The 14268-nt window shown below is 43.3% G+C and overlaps 1 protein-coding gene and 1 long non-coding RNA gene across 2 annotated transcripts in view; one reads left to right on the forward strand and one right to left on the reverse strand.

Moving 5' to 3' along the window:
- The window catches only part of LOC310873884, a 414042-nt gene that overhangs the window by 64574 nt on the left and 335200 nt on the right, over positions 1-14268 (forward strand). The gene's annotated exons all lie outside the window — the stretch shown is intronic.
- The window catches only part of LOC310873232 (GDNF family receptor alpha-4-like), a gene marked incomplete at its 3' end in the record, with an annotated part of 53313 nt that continues 49515 nt past the window's right edge, over positions 10471-14268 (reverse strand). The window contains exons 7-8 of the mRNA XM_083785567.1: positions 12512-12720; positions 10471-10605 (exon numbers count right to left, since the gene is read on the reverse strand). Coding sequence (XP_083641693.1) covers positions 10471-10605; positions 12512-12720 — 344 coding nt within the window. The remainder of the gene's footprint in view (positions 10606-12511; positions 12721-14268) is intronic.

Here is a 14268-nt window from a genome sequence, read left to right on the forward strand (position 1 = left end):
ACAGTCAGTTGATCGGTCATATCCAAATGATTGAAACCGCCGGGATGATTTGTTTATTTTGGATCAAGTTCTATATTTGACGTGATTGTTTTCAAAAAAAAGTCTGGGAATTCAGAATGGGGAAAAAATACACAAACTGGGTAGGATGTGAAATTACGTCAGACTTCGGTACTCGATCCTCATGACCTTTCTTTCTTTGGAAAGATTTTCTATTTCTTTGCTGAGATGCTGCATGTGTTGTGTGTTGCTGTGTCAAGCTCTTTGTATTTGTCGTATTGTATGCTGTGAATTAATGTGATTCAGGCTGTTGCTGCTCTGCCGTCATTTGTCCATGTACACGTCTAGAGGTCTTTCTCTGCCGTTTCTTTTTTCACGGACACACATCTTTCTGGGTCTTTAGAGATAACGGGTCCATAGATTGTGTGAAGAAAGTTTTGTGCAGATTGCTCAAAGAAATGTGTGGGTGATAATGGCTGGAATGTCCTTCATGAGTTCAGGCATGATGTGTAATCAGGTTTCGTGGTTATACTGAAGGAGGCCTGCTTGTTCAAAGTTTGCCTTTTCGATCGGTTGCTATAGTTTTGTTAGTGCTGGTTTTCTCTGCCGTCATCCTGGCAATTTTACTCATATGGATGTGAAACATCAACTAATGGTGAAAAAGTAAACTTATCCAAAGAGTACTTTTATCTTCTCCAGAAACATAGGCCTACATAAATTTAACTTGATCATAAACGACAGTGACAAAATCGCTGGGGTAGGTTTGTTTATTTTTGGGAACACAGTTCTTGTATGACACCATCTAAGATTTCCCTGTGGGAAATCCAATACAAAACATAACTAACCAGGGGTAGTGGGAGTGATACCAGGATATCGGTACACTATAGACTTCACTTCTTTGTTAGCAATGAGTTTTCTTTTAATCACTGTCCTCGTGGGAGCTGAAACCACGGTGCCGTTTGCTAACAAGCCATTACTCTCCAAAGGAAAAGTACACTGACACATTTCACCAACCTCGATCTGTCGCAGTGTTTACAGCAATTAGCAGGCAAAATCCATTTCAATTACACCTCACAGACGTTGGAGGATTGTGTGTGTGCGTGCGTGTGCGTTAAATATGAGTAGTAGAACTGTTTACAGTATACCGTATTGTCACTGTCGAGTGAAAACCTCATATCTCCAAAGCAGTTACTTTTCAGGATTCAAATTTCGAACACATCAAAAGTAGCATATCTGCAAGCTAAAACACGTCGCTTTCATCGCGCCACATTTCGAGCTTATACACAGTATGATCATGTAGGCCCTACATGATCATACTGTGTATAAGCTCGAAATGTGGCGTAAATAAACCCCCTACATTGTAGGGGGTTTATTTACGGAAAGGTTAAAATATGGAGATATGAGGTTTCTGCCCGACAGCAATGATATGCAGGTAAAGCGATCCGACACCAACAGTGAATGGCAAGAGGCCTCGGCACCCCGGAGCAACCGTCGATTGCTTCTATTGATCGTCCCTGACCCCCGAGTAATGCAGGACAAAGCCATGGGTCCAAGAGGTGAAAGTGGTGGTGAAAAATGCACTACTGTACTTATCCACTTAAACCATAGATGGCTAACCTGCCTCAGGGCTCTGTAGTAGTGTGTTTTCTGTTAATGTGAGGAACGCTTTTGCTGAAAATGGCAGATCGAAGTCGCAAGTTAAGTACAATCTCAAGGGACTTCTACTCTACTGCAATATTAGTTGACAGCGTTACGTTAGTAATTCACTTTGCCGATTATGGTTATGAAAGTGGGGACCCAGAAGCAGTGGTGGAAAGGTGTTTTTGTATTTTCAATTGCCAATACTTTTACTTCTACTCCACTACATTGCCTTGTCATTCACTCCTCCGTTCACTGTAGAAAGTAACAATACAGTAAAGAAATTAGGGGTCCTTATTTATTTTGAATTGAATTTTAGCCCATCTGTCATTGGACGATGCAAAAACGCTGATCGCCTTTGTTTTGTCTCGGCTTGATTACGGCAATGCACTTTTTGCCAAAGAAAAAAACAGCTGTCCAAAATGCGGCAGCCAGAATTTTAACTAAAACTAAGATGAGAGAAGATATTACTCCAGTTTTAGCTTCACTGCATTATTTTCTCTACAATTCTGTGAGAAATAAATGGCGTTGTTTCTGTACATTTCGAGAAGATTAGAGCCAAAGTCTGACGCAATTTCACATCCTACCCGGTTTGCATTTAACCGCCTCCCCCCTTTGGAATTCCAATAACTTTTTCATATCGTGTCAAATAAGAACTGCAAAAATGTACAAATTATCCCAGCGTTTTGACTCCTATGGATATGAAGAATCAAAGAATTACTGACTGAGAGGAAACGCTAATGTTAGTGCCACCGAATTATTAACATTTTTGCTAGAAACAGACGTATGACATATGACTGAATGTTGTAACGATACAGAGAAACCTCCCCAACAATATCGCTGAGACAGTTTATTTATTTTTGGACCACAATGCTTATATGAGACTATTTAAAATTCAACTTTTGCGACCCTGGACCAGGGGATGAGCGAGTGACGTCAGGACTTTGGTACAGATTTCACCGTCTGTTCGGCGTCCGCTGTAATGCTGACATAATGAAGTGACATTATTCCTATAAAACAAACGTATGTTGCACTATTGTTTTCTCTTTTCTGTCCTCTCGCTTGTTTTTTTTATTTTGCTCTCGTTTGGTTGTTTTTCTCTCTCTTGTTTGTTTACTTAAATGAAAATACTCGCGCTCTGTAATGACGTCACTTCAGTAGCACTCGGGTCGCGCTGCAAGTGACGTTTGGACAGTTGACTTGGGTCACTTCATGTGGTCGTTGCATTCAGACTGAGACAGATCTCCTCAGATCGGATTTGAAACCACCTCTGGATGTGACTCAAGTCACATTTGAAAAAATCGGATTCAATGTGACCTGTCTGCATTTAGACAGCAAATCGAATTTCTATCTTGAAGTGACATAGATCTGATTCAGCCTACATTCAGGCTAGATTTGGCTGCCAATGTAAATCAGGCCTTAGACAGGAGCTAGCCGAGATTCGAACCGCCGACCCATGGATCATTGGACGACCTGCTGTACCTCCTGAGCTACAGCTGCCAAAAATAAATATCAATGCATCGAATAACATTGATCAGAAAACTCAAAAAGAGTTGGGGATTTGTAGGCTACTGCTTGTTTATCTCACATCCATTTTCCATTTTCTCTTTATTCATATAATCACCTTATTCTCACCAACAAGATGAGCCGCGTTTGTAAACAATGCTCCAGGCATTTCAATTTAATTAAGATATAATTTGGAATTGATTGGAAAAGCAAACGATAAACAATTTAATAGGAAAAGTGCTGTTGTTGTGTTGGTGGTAATCTGCCAGTTAGGCGAACACAGACTGAGTTTACTGCATGATTTATACTTTGTTGCGCTATCCATGGATTCAAGTTCTCAGTCGCCAATCGTCATGATTTCAGTCATTTGGATTCCATAGAAGTCAGCATATCTTCTATGGAAGCATGCCATGCACCATTACTAATTTCAGAGGTTAAAATGACGATCGTTGTGTCAGCAAAGGTTGTGGAATTATGAAGGACCCAAGTCATCCCAACCGCAGACTGTTTGAGATGCTGCTGAACGGAAAACGTTTTCGCAGTCTCAAAGCCACTAGAAATAAACTGCGAAAAAGCTTCTTTCCCCGAACAATCAGATACATGAATGAACTGATAAGAATCAGTGCGAAACAGGGCAAAGACAAAAGCTAGCAAAACATACACTAACCACATCAGCCCTACGTACATTTCGGCCATTTGAAAATGGCAGAACTACAAGCTCACAATGTGTCGCGATGTGATTGATTTTGAGCTTGTAGATCTGCTATTTTCTTATTTTTATACATTTGAAAACATGTGACACAGGACATTCTGCATGAGTACTTTTAGTACTTTAAGTATATTTTGAGGCCAATACTTTTGTACTTTTACTCAAGTCAATTTTGAATTCTGGACTTTTTCTTGTAACGAGTAAGTATTTCTACATTGCAGGATTTATAGAGCGCCAAAGTCCTGACGTCACTCGCTCATCCCCTGATCATCTTAAAATCCCCAAACAAACTGTCTCTGGGGAGGTGTCTCTGTATCGCTTACGATCGTCAGTCAGTCATACAGTATTTCTGTCTGTTTCTAGTGAAAATGTAACTAATTCAGCAGCAGTAACAATAGCGTTTTCTCTCAGTCAGTTGATTCTTCATATCCATATGAGTGAAACGGCCTGGATGATTTGCTTATTTTTCCAATCACAGTTCTTATGAGGCACTCTGAAATCCCACTATGGGGATTACAATGCAAATTAAAAAAGTACATGAACCTGTGGACTTAGCACCCTCTACCGATATTATCAGATTTCGGTGCTCTATACTTTTACTTAAGTAAAACATTTGAGTACTTTTTCCACCACTGATAAAGCCCACAGACAGACTTAACCACTTTTCACTTACAGCAAAAATAGAAGATCTAAAGTAGCCTATAAGCTCACAATGTGTCGCGATGTGAAGCACTGAGTTTCTTTGTCTATTTTTGTGTGCAGGGCTTAACGTTCTCAGTCCTGGGGACTGATTTCAGTCCTGAGGATTTCATAGGGGTCATTTAATGGCATCAGTGTAGATTTGCAAAAAAACATTTTCAGTCTTGGGATTCTTTTTGGCTTTAAGCCCTGTGTGTGACACTGTAGTATGATGAGGAAGGGTATTCATTAATTTATGGGAAAAAAGTGAAATGCGGAGTATACGATGTTTCTTCGCGACAACGACGTCGTGCAAGTTGTTGAACGCTAACAATGATGAGTTGGAGTGCGGATCATCCGAGAGATTTTACTTCGCTTTTCCACAGCCAAATTATCTTAAAAGTGAAAAGACAACATTTTGTGGAGAGTTTGATCATTTTCCGGCTTCCTTCCATTCATCGCCACAACGCGTTCCTATAATGTGAAATGTAAACAGTCCTGTCCCTGCGGCGCTGTGTTTCAGAAGTCACCCCATCGCAGCAGATCCAGGGCCAATCCCCTCGACAGCACATCGCCTTGACGGAAAACAAAGCAGCGCATCCTTGAATTCCTTTTGTTAAAAAATCTGCAGAGACTCGTTCCCTCCCCTCCTCCTCTTCCTCCCACTCCACCAAAAATCCTCTTTATTGTTTGGTTAACCACTTAAAGTCTATGACCGTCGCTGTCCGGCAGAAACCAGCTCCAAAATGAAATGTAATCATTGGAGTTAGCTAGTTTCTGCCTGATAGGCTAGCAGAGATATACTTAATATAATAGAACTTTCCCTCTCACCCACATGCAGTCACCAAGGATGAAAATTGACCCTCAACTGAACCTTGAGGCACTCATGAAACACTTCTGTAAAAGTCATTTTTCCACCTCAGGAACATTGCCAAACTCTGCTCCACACTCATCCTGCCAGATGCCGAGAAACCATACCTTTGACAAATTGGAAATACTCATAAATAGTACAATAGCACAAATAAATAACTCAAAATTCTATTTATGTAAACGCACTTATAGTTACTTTCCACCACTGGGATTACTGCAAAATCGCACTATTCATCAAGATCCCTTGCAAGAGCCTGCAGAAGCTTCAATATGTACATTCAAAGCAGCAGCGAACGTCTCCCTTTTGACTCATCAGTGCATCCATAGACGTACAGTATATAAAGGCTAGATGGCCAAAGGCGGAGTCTTCGACGTAGTTAACATCATGTCTTCAACTGAGGCCAACTGGCCAAGTATTTGTCACGGACAAATGTACAGACATATTGATAACCCCTGCTTGTGACTATACTGGCCTATTTATTTTTCTTCACACCAAATCTCTTCACACAGAAATAGTCAAGCTCACAATGCACCGCAATGCTGTATGAGCAGCACTGAGCAGGAGATGCTGTTGCAATGTTACCAGTTGTGAGCTTGTAGATCGAATGCCCACCCCCAGAATAGGGATGATAGGAGCTTGTTGCGATGTGAGCTTTAAAAAATATATTTTCACTATTTTAAATAGATTTTAAACCCATACTGCATGCCAGAAAAGAAAGGTTTTGTGCTCACGGTTCTCTCTCTCGCACGCACGCACGCACGCCCGCACACACACACACACGCACAGTCTACCGCGGTCTACCTGCCTGCTGTGAGAACGAGGGAGAGAATAGAGCGTCGCAGTCCCGCCCCCTCAAGAGACCCGGAAAATAAATCCCCGTTCATTTTCCTCATAGACTTTTCAGAAAGTTTTTATTTAAAGACGTTTAAATACAAAGCCAACTCTTGTTGTGACAAATCATGACAACAAACAAAAAATTTCAGGCTGAACAAATAATTAGAAGAAAACGGCATGTTACAACACTTTTTGTTGTTTTTCTTCTTTGTAATTATTTGTTTGGTCCAAAATATTGTGTTTGTTGTCATGATGACAAGAGTTTGCTTTGTCACTTATAAGGTCTTTAAATAAATACGTTTTGAAATGTCTATGGGAAAAATGCATTGGGAACTATTTCCTGGGCCTGGCGTCGTCATGCAAGGGGGCGGGACTGCGACGCTCTATAGGGGAGGGCATAGTGACTCGTTCGGATTTTGGCTTATTTGGGCGCCATCTTCCTGCCTACATGTAGGCTAGGATGCTAGGCTACTTGGCTGCCAGTCTGTAGTTCGTAAGTTTGCTTGTCAGTGACACTGGTGTTTATACTGTCACTGCAGTACACCATCTTCCATCTCTCTACTATCTTTGACATATGTCACAACTCTTCTACTCCATGGCTCAGGATTGACGGTGGTATTATTATTATTCGCCGTTAGAAAATGTTCGGGTGTTCTGATCTGATAGCCGCCTCCCCTCCCCTCACGTCACGTCAAAACAGTTCCTAATGTTTACATCTTACTTGACGAGAAGACATGTGGACAAAACACCACGAGAGTGACGAGTGATCTGTCAAACATGTGTTCTCTCTGCAGTAAATAAATAATCTGTCTGTATGCGATCTGACCATTATTATTTTGGTACAATGGAAGCATAATTCTGACGGCCGCGGTGGAATGGACAAGTTAGAGTGTAAAAACGGACAGGGCACCCGGCAGACCCATTACTGTTGTGGATCAAGGTTATGTTATTTTGTCATCTGACACCCAAACCATACAGTGTTTATTTCTTTTTTTTATACAATGATGTATGTCTCCACAGTGAGGCTGGAAAAGGTAGCTTAGCAGCCTACTAGCCTACTGGTAGGCAGGAAAATGGCAACCAGAATAACCCGTTCTGAGTGAAACTCCTCCCTATGCACTGGCCCTATAAATCAGAGCAAAGTGGCTGCTGTGCTATAGCAGAGCAGAGTCTTGTACGGTAGAAAGAAAAGGAGCATCATAGAGCATTTTGTAAGAGTATATACAGTTTAGTATAATATATACAACAACACAACAGGTTGACAATGTGCTGTGGAAACAGCAAAACGATCCCCATCATCTCCGCTCGTCACATCACATTCACATGGACGTGGGCTAGCTGTCACCAGAGCCATAGAGTAATGCTGCATTCACATGGAATCAGGCAAACCAGACTTCATTTTAGTGGACGGGAGCAGGACGTAACGGCAGACGGCATCAATGTTAAAATATTTTCCAGCAGGTTTTGCGGTTTGCTGCTTGTCTGATTCCATGTGAATGCAGCATAAGACAGAGTTACGACATTGAGGGGGCAGAAAACAGCCCGGTCACGTGGTTCACTGTCACTGTAAAGCCTATAGACTCCAATGCATTCCTTAAACTTCCGATTCAGGCCTTTGTCACTATTCGCCAATAGAAGTCTACTGTATGTAGAAGAGTCTATTGGACTGGCCCCATGAAGTGAACGCCTGAACGGAGTTGTTGTAACGTCACTAACGACAGAGGAGGCCGCGCTTATGAGGATAATTCAAATTATAACGTAACCAATGAAAGTGGGTTGGAATTAAGGTCCCTGCAGGCGGGAGCGTACCTATGTTCCCCAGGTTCTAACTTCTATGTTCCCCACTTACCCCCGCAAAAAAGGTTCTATGTTTCCCACTTCCCCCCGCAAAAAAGGTTCTATGTTCCCCACTTCCCCCCACAAAAAAGGTTCTATGTTCCCCAGGTTCTATGTTCCCCACCTAAAACCTCTTTTTGGTTGAATGGGGAACATGGAACCTTTGGGGGGGCCGGGTGAGTGGGGAACATAGAACCTGGGGAACATAGAACCTGGGGAACATAGAACCTGGGGAACATAGAACCTGGGGAACATAGGGATGACACCCTGCAGGCCCCCTCCGATTCACCCCAAAGCCACTGATGGAGGGTTAAAATAAGTCCATGTAAATGTCGTCATCTGAGACGTTTTTTTCTTCTTCTTATACCGCATCTTATCACGTATAAGAACAACTCCACATTCATATAGTGTCAGACAGGCTCGGCACTGCTCCTTAATGGCAACTATGAAGGTTAACCCAATAAGACCCGATTCTACAATGTCTGTTTTCTTCCTAATTATCAGTGGTGTTCAAACCTATCCATGTCAAAATCATGTATTTTGCCACAGAGCCCCATCTGAAAATATTTAGTTCCAGGCACCCTCAGAAGCAAATATTTCAGTTTAAAAATGTTTGCTTGGTAAATATTATGTAGTCAAAGAAACGCCACTGATCAACTTCCATCGAAATTAATAGTAGGGGGCAAGGAAATCCACCCTCTATCCTTTATAACTCTATGGTTGCAGCACCAGAGATTGTGAGCATTGTGTCATCTTAAAATCGGGATCCGCATTTAATTCCGATGGAGCATTATCTGACATGCGGGGAAGCTGCTCCCGGGCTTGCGGTTATGGTTAGGTTAGGGTTTGAGGTAGGTTGTCATTTGTCGAACCAATGACTAGTCTGAACTAAGTACTGCACCCCTTAAAATCATCTCATATAAGCATTGTGGTCCAAAAATACAGAAACGGTTTCTGCGATAATATTGTCAGGGAGGTGCAGGCTCTGTATAATTTATGATAGTCAGTCACTCATATTCGATCCAGTTAGTTTCTCGCAAAATAAATTACTAATTCGGCTGCGTGCAGTAACATTAGTGATGTCTCGCCGTCAGTTGATGCTTCATATCCATATGAGTCAAACCGCCGGGCCCATTTGTTTATTTTTGGATCACAGTTCTTAATACAAAAAAAGTATATGGGAATTCAGAATGGGGGAAAAAAAGGGACCCAGGTAGGAGGATGTGTAAATTACATGAGACTTCGGTGCTCCTATTACCCCAAGGGGCTTTGACATGCATCCTCTGACTTGCCACATGTCTGAGGAGTGTATAAATGGAACCAAATGGACCCTAATGGGTCAAATTGGTTCCATTTGTACACTCTCAGAGTTAAATTAACATTTATTTTACAATATAAATTGGGGGTCCCAGAGGTAGAAATGCCATTAAATGGGGGGCCGTAGACTAATAATGCATTTCAAACTGGGGGTCCTTGAAATTTAACAGGTTTAGATACACTGCTATAGCCGTAAAAATCTTCTCTTATCGGGGTCCATGGCATACCTTTTTTCACATGGGGGTCCACGGGCTAATTAGTGTCAGTTTAAGGGTCTTTGATATGAAAAAGTTTGGGAACCACTGGTCTAGACAGCATTCTAGAAGCTTCTTCCCGTCTGTGTATTGGTCCAAGATGGCTGAGTGAGCCACAGTGCGCTCTCTCTATCTCTCTCTCTCTCTCTCTCTCTCTCCACACTCCACCATTTCCAGTATTGATCAGCTCCAGTAATGGTCCTTCTCAGTCGGGGAGGGAGGGTATAGGGAGAGAGGGGGGGGGGGGCCCTCTCTCCCTACTGTATATTTCGGGAGGGGTTGCATTAAAAGTACAATATCCTCAAGGGGCTTTTCCAATCATTTTGAGCACAAAAGTACAAAATAGAGACAAAGTTCACCGCTTAATGCTCCTCCGACCTCTTTCTCCATACAAAAAAAGAAATAAGAATAGAAACCACACGTTTGCAATAAGAGCCCTCTGTTCAGATATCATGAATCTTTCAAAGATAACACACACACGCACACATTGTGTCTCTAGGTATACATTATCATTTTTTTACATTTGCATATTCACTGTCAAATTAGCGGGGTGCTTGGGTTTAGTCCACGTAATTCCACTCGACCCCGCGATAGCAAATGTACACGTGTACAGACTGACTCCAATCTGTCTTTGTCTCTCTGAGTCACATCACCGAGATGGGAATACTGGCAGGCGCAGCGACTGGACCACTGAAACACGAAAATGAAAACAAACAGACAAACCGATAAGCTGTACATATATTTAGATCGTGAATCCGCCCATCTGCTTGTTTCTGGCCAGGTCGCACGACACGGCACGACACTCGGGCCCGGCAGTCTTACAGTGTCTGTTACAGGGCACATAACGCGAGCAACATCAGAAGGCCGGTGGCGTGAGACTTCAGGTCAGGCGGAGACGAGGAGGAGCTCGGGAGGATGTTGGACGTCAGCGTGGAGCTGTCCCAGAGTCGCTCGTTTCCCATCGTCTAGGGAGGAGGGGAAAAAGGATGTCACTTTGTGGTTCTCGACATGGGGGTCTGTCTGCCATAAATATTGACCGCCAGATTTATTTCGCCACCCTGTTCTTCTGTTACCAACTCTTTTTCAGAGCAGCTTTTATTTTTGAAGGAGACCAATTTATGACCCCTGAACCGGAAGTAAAATTGGCTAGGCTATTGTAGCTGCGATCTTTTTTTTTTTTTTTTTAAGATATTTTTTTGTGGCTTACGCCTTTATTGATTTTTTAAGGGACAGACAGTAGGCTGACAGGAAACGGGAGAGAGATGGGGGGATGACATGCGGTAAAGGCCGTGTCGGGTCCGGGAGTCGAACCCGCGGCACACCGCGACTGGATCACCAGTCCGGTGCCCAGACCATTACGCTATGGCCTGGGCCAGTAGCTGCGATCTTTTGATACAGTAAAGTGTTACTCATAGTCTGGATTTTCGGTGGTGAGGTGACCACCGAACTACAACATGACGTCACGTGCCGCAGTGAAGAGCAAACCACCTCCCCAGCCCTTCTCTCTGTTTTTACTCACCACCGCTCAACGTTATTTCAGCTCCGGTGGTCACCCCACCACCGAAAATCCAGACTATGAATGAGTCACCCGAGGCATCAGTTGTGTAACCACGCCCAATGGCGCTTTAGTTGTCTCCACCAGGCCGAAGGCATGTGGGGAGAGTATGTTTCGCACTCCGTGTGTCCGTCCGTCCGTCCGTGTGTGTGTGTGTGTGTGTGTGTCCGTCCGTTAGCAGCTAATCTCGGCCACCGTTAACCCGGTCGATGCCAAATTTTGCACACACACTCCCTGGATGCCAACGATGAACCTCTGCCCCAAACTTTCCAGAACGGCCTGTTATAGCGCCACCAGGAGGCCGCTTTGTGCAAAACAACTTTTTGCACAGTACACCTACAGATTTTGTCCAAACATCACGCAAATTGGTACACAGTCTCTCTACAGCCATTCAACGAAACCGGTCTTTCAGATTTCTCAGACTCCATCCTGATTGGTTAAGATTGGCTTCCAAAGTTCACAGGAGTGCTCAGTTTCAAACAAAATGCTGCAAATCATGAACACATCGCGTGATTTCCTTGAAATTGTGCACGCACATTCCCACTAGGCTGAGGACGAAATGCCACATGAACAGCCTCAAGGTGGCGCTATAACTGGCCGAAAAGTGTTTTACCTCTAACTGCACGAATCTGTGGATCACTTTGTATGCCAACTCCCTAGAGGCCAAGGAAAAACCTTTGTCTGGAATTTTTCACATCTGCTCTTTATAGCGCCACCAGGAGGCCCACATATGTAAAACACATTTTCTATTATTACTCCTTCAGATTTTATCCAAATTTCACGCAAATCGGTACACATGATCTCCATAGTCATGTGATCAACACAGGTTTGTTTGATTTCTCATATTCCATCCTGATTGGCCACGATTGGCTCCTACAGTTTTCAGGAGTAGCCCGCTTTGTACAAATCGCCACAACTCCTCAACGCAGCGTCCGATTGCGATGAAACTGTGCACGCATATCCCCACTAGGCTGAGGAAGAAATCCTGGTGGAGACCTGTGCCCAGAAGGGCACTTTTTCTAGTTATGAGCTGTGAACATCAGCATTTTGATCAAAAACTCAATCAGTGAAAAGTGACGCATCGCTATTTTCAAGTGGTTAATTTATGATTTTTTTGGGGGGGTTTTATGTAAAAACAACAAAGTAACTAAAGTTTTCAAATTAATGTAGTGGAGTAAAAATACAATATTTGCCTCCGAGATGAAGTAAAAAAAAGCATTGGAAATTGAAAATGCTCAATTAAAGTAGAAGCGTCTCAAATTGTACTTAAGTACAGCACATAGTAAATGTGTTATTGACTTTACACCGTTGCACACCTGTGGGGGTATGGTGGTGTCCGGGCTGGTCTGTGATGTGGTTTCCATAGCATGAGCGTGGTCGTGCAGGGAGGAAGAAGTGGCACTCTCTTCCTCCTTTCCGAGCCCGCCCCGGGCCGGGCTAGGCATGCTGGAGTGGCCCAGAGTGGTGCTCGTCATCGTGGTGTGCTGCTGCTCTGATTCGCTGCCAAACGCCAGGAGGGAATTCCCTGCTCCGCGAGATGCACACACACACACACAGACACACAGAAATCACAGTGACACAAGCGTTATTGACGTTCTGATCACGCCTCATTCTCTGATTTGCTATTTGGAGCGTTGCAGTCCCGCCCCCGGTGAGCAGCCCGGAAGAGAATTTCCCATTGCACTAAATGTTTGTGCACTGTTCCGTGGAAGTGCGTCAATGTTGTCAGTTACTGGGAAGTCTGAGGTTTACGCCCACATCATGTGTCTGCTCTATCGGCACTGTAGTTAACCTGAGTTTAATGTAAGGTTGGATAAAGTAAGAATGGAATAAGGGTAACCCTTGGTAGTTCTCAACCACCATCTCATGTACAGTACATGTACTTGTATTTGATATTTGATATAACTAGACCTGTACGTGCCCGTCGGCTATACCGGCCTACTTGAGAACGATGCAACTTGGGAACCTAATGATACCCGTTGTCAACTTGTCATAGCACCCGTTTTAACTATCTGTCTATCCATTTTGTGCACATACTGTATATGGAGATCTCTGTATCTCTCTGTTTGCTTGTCTGAAGAGTGCAAACTGACTGTGAAAAGTGGACTGGTTAAGTAATCAATTGGGGTTGCCATGGCAATCAATTGGCTGAGGCAGAGGCTGGAAATTGCACAGGTGAGGGAACTTTGGCTCATTAGCTCCACTGGCAGAGCCTGACCAGAGCCTTTTGTGGTGTTTCTGGACAACTGTGTGTCCCACAGACTCGAGGCCGGGCACTGCACTCCCTGTGATGGTTTGGAACGCGTGTGTCGAATTTGAAGTCAGTGGGGCAGGCTTTTTGAAACGTCTATGGGAAAAATGAATGGCAAATTCTCTTCCAGCCACTCCTCGCGGGACTGATTCTCTTTAGCCTGAAGCTCAGCCTGAATGTGCATTTAATTTCACTCCATATTGTTTAGTGTGAAGGTATTTCCAATTGCAGCCAATTTCTGACATGGCTGGGCTTTGCCAAAGAGGGAGTCTCGTGCCGATCTGTGCGCTAACCAATCAATCACTAGTAAATAAAAGTGACGCTGATCCATGCACTGGTCCGCTACTCTACTGTAGCTCTTGATGAGTTGAATACATACAGTACAGTAGGACCACAATGGACCACAATGGTGTTAAACCTTATTGCATAACTGTAGCTAATAATAAAGTATTCTTGAAATCAATCCATCAAAGCTATGTTGCTAATCGGTTGCTAAGCATCTAACCTGACACTGTAAAAGTACATTGGCTGATATTTCTATAACCTGTCGTCACAAAGTTGTTGTGGTTGTATAGCTGCGATTCTTGGCCTTAGTTTTAATCGCCACATCAATACTAATCTCATGACGCTACTGCAGCCATGATTATTGTTTTGAAATGTCGGTCACATTCATATTTGACGGCATCGCATTGAAAGGACGCTGATTAGATTGGCCCAGATTTAGAATTTCAACCAGCAAAACCCTGCAAATGACAGCATCATCAGATCCTTGAGTATATTTGTTTACTGGACGTGGCTAGCAATTCAGGTTCAGACTAGGAC

This window comes from Protomyctophum parallelum, assembly GCF_964188405.1.
Source record: "Protomyctophum parallelum genome assembly, chromosome: 16".
NCBI lineage: Eukaryota > Metazoa > Chordata > Actinopteri > Myctophiformes > Myctophidae > Protomyctophum > Protomyctophum parallelum.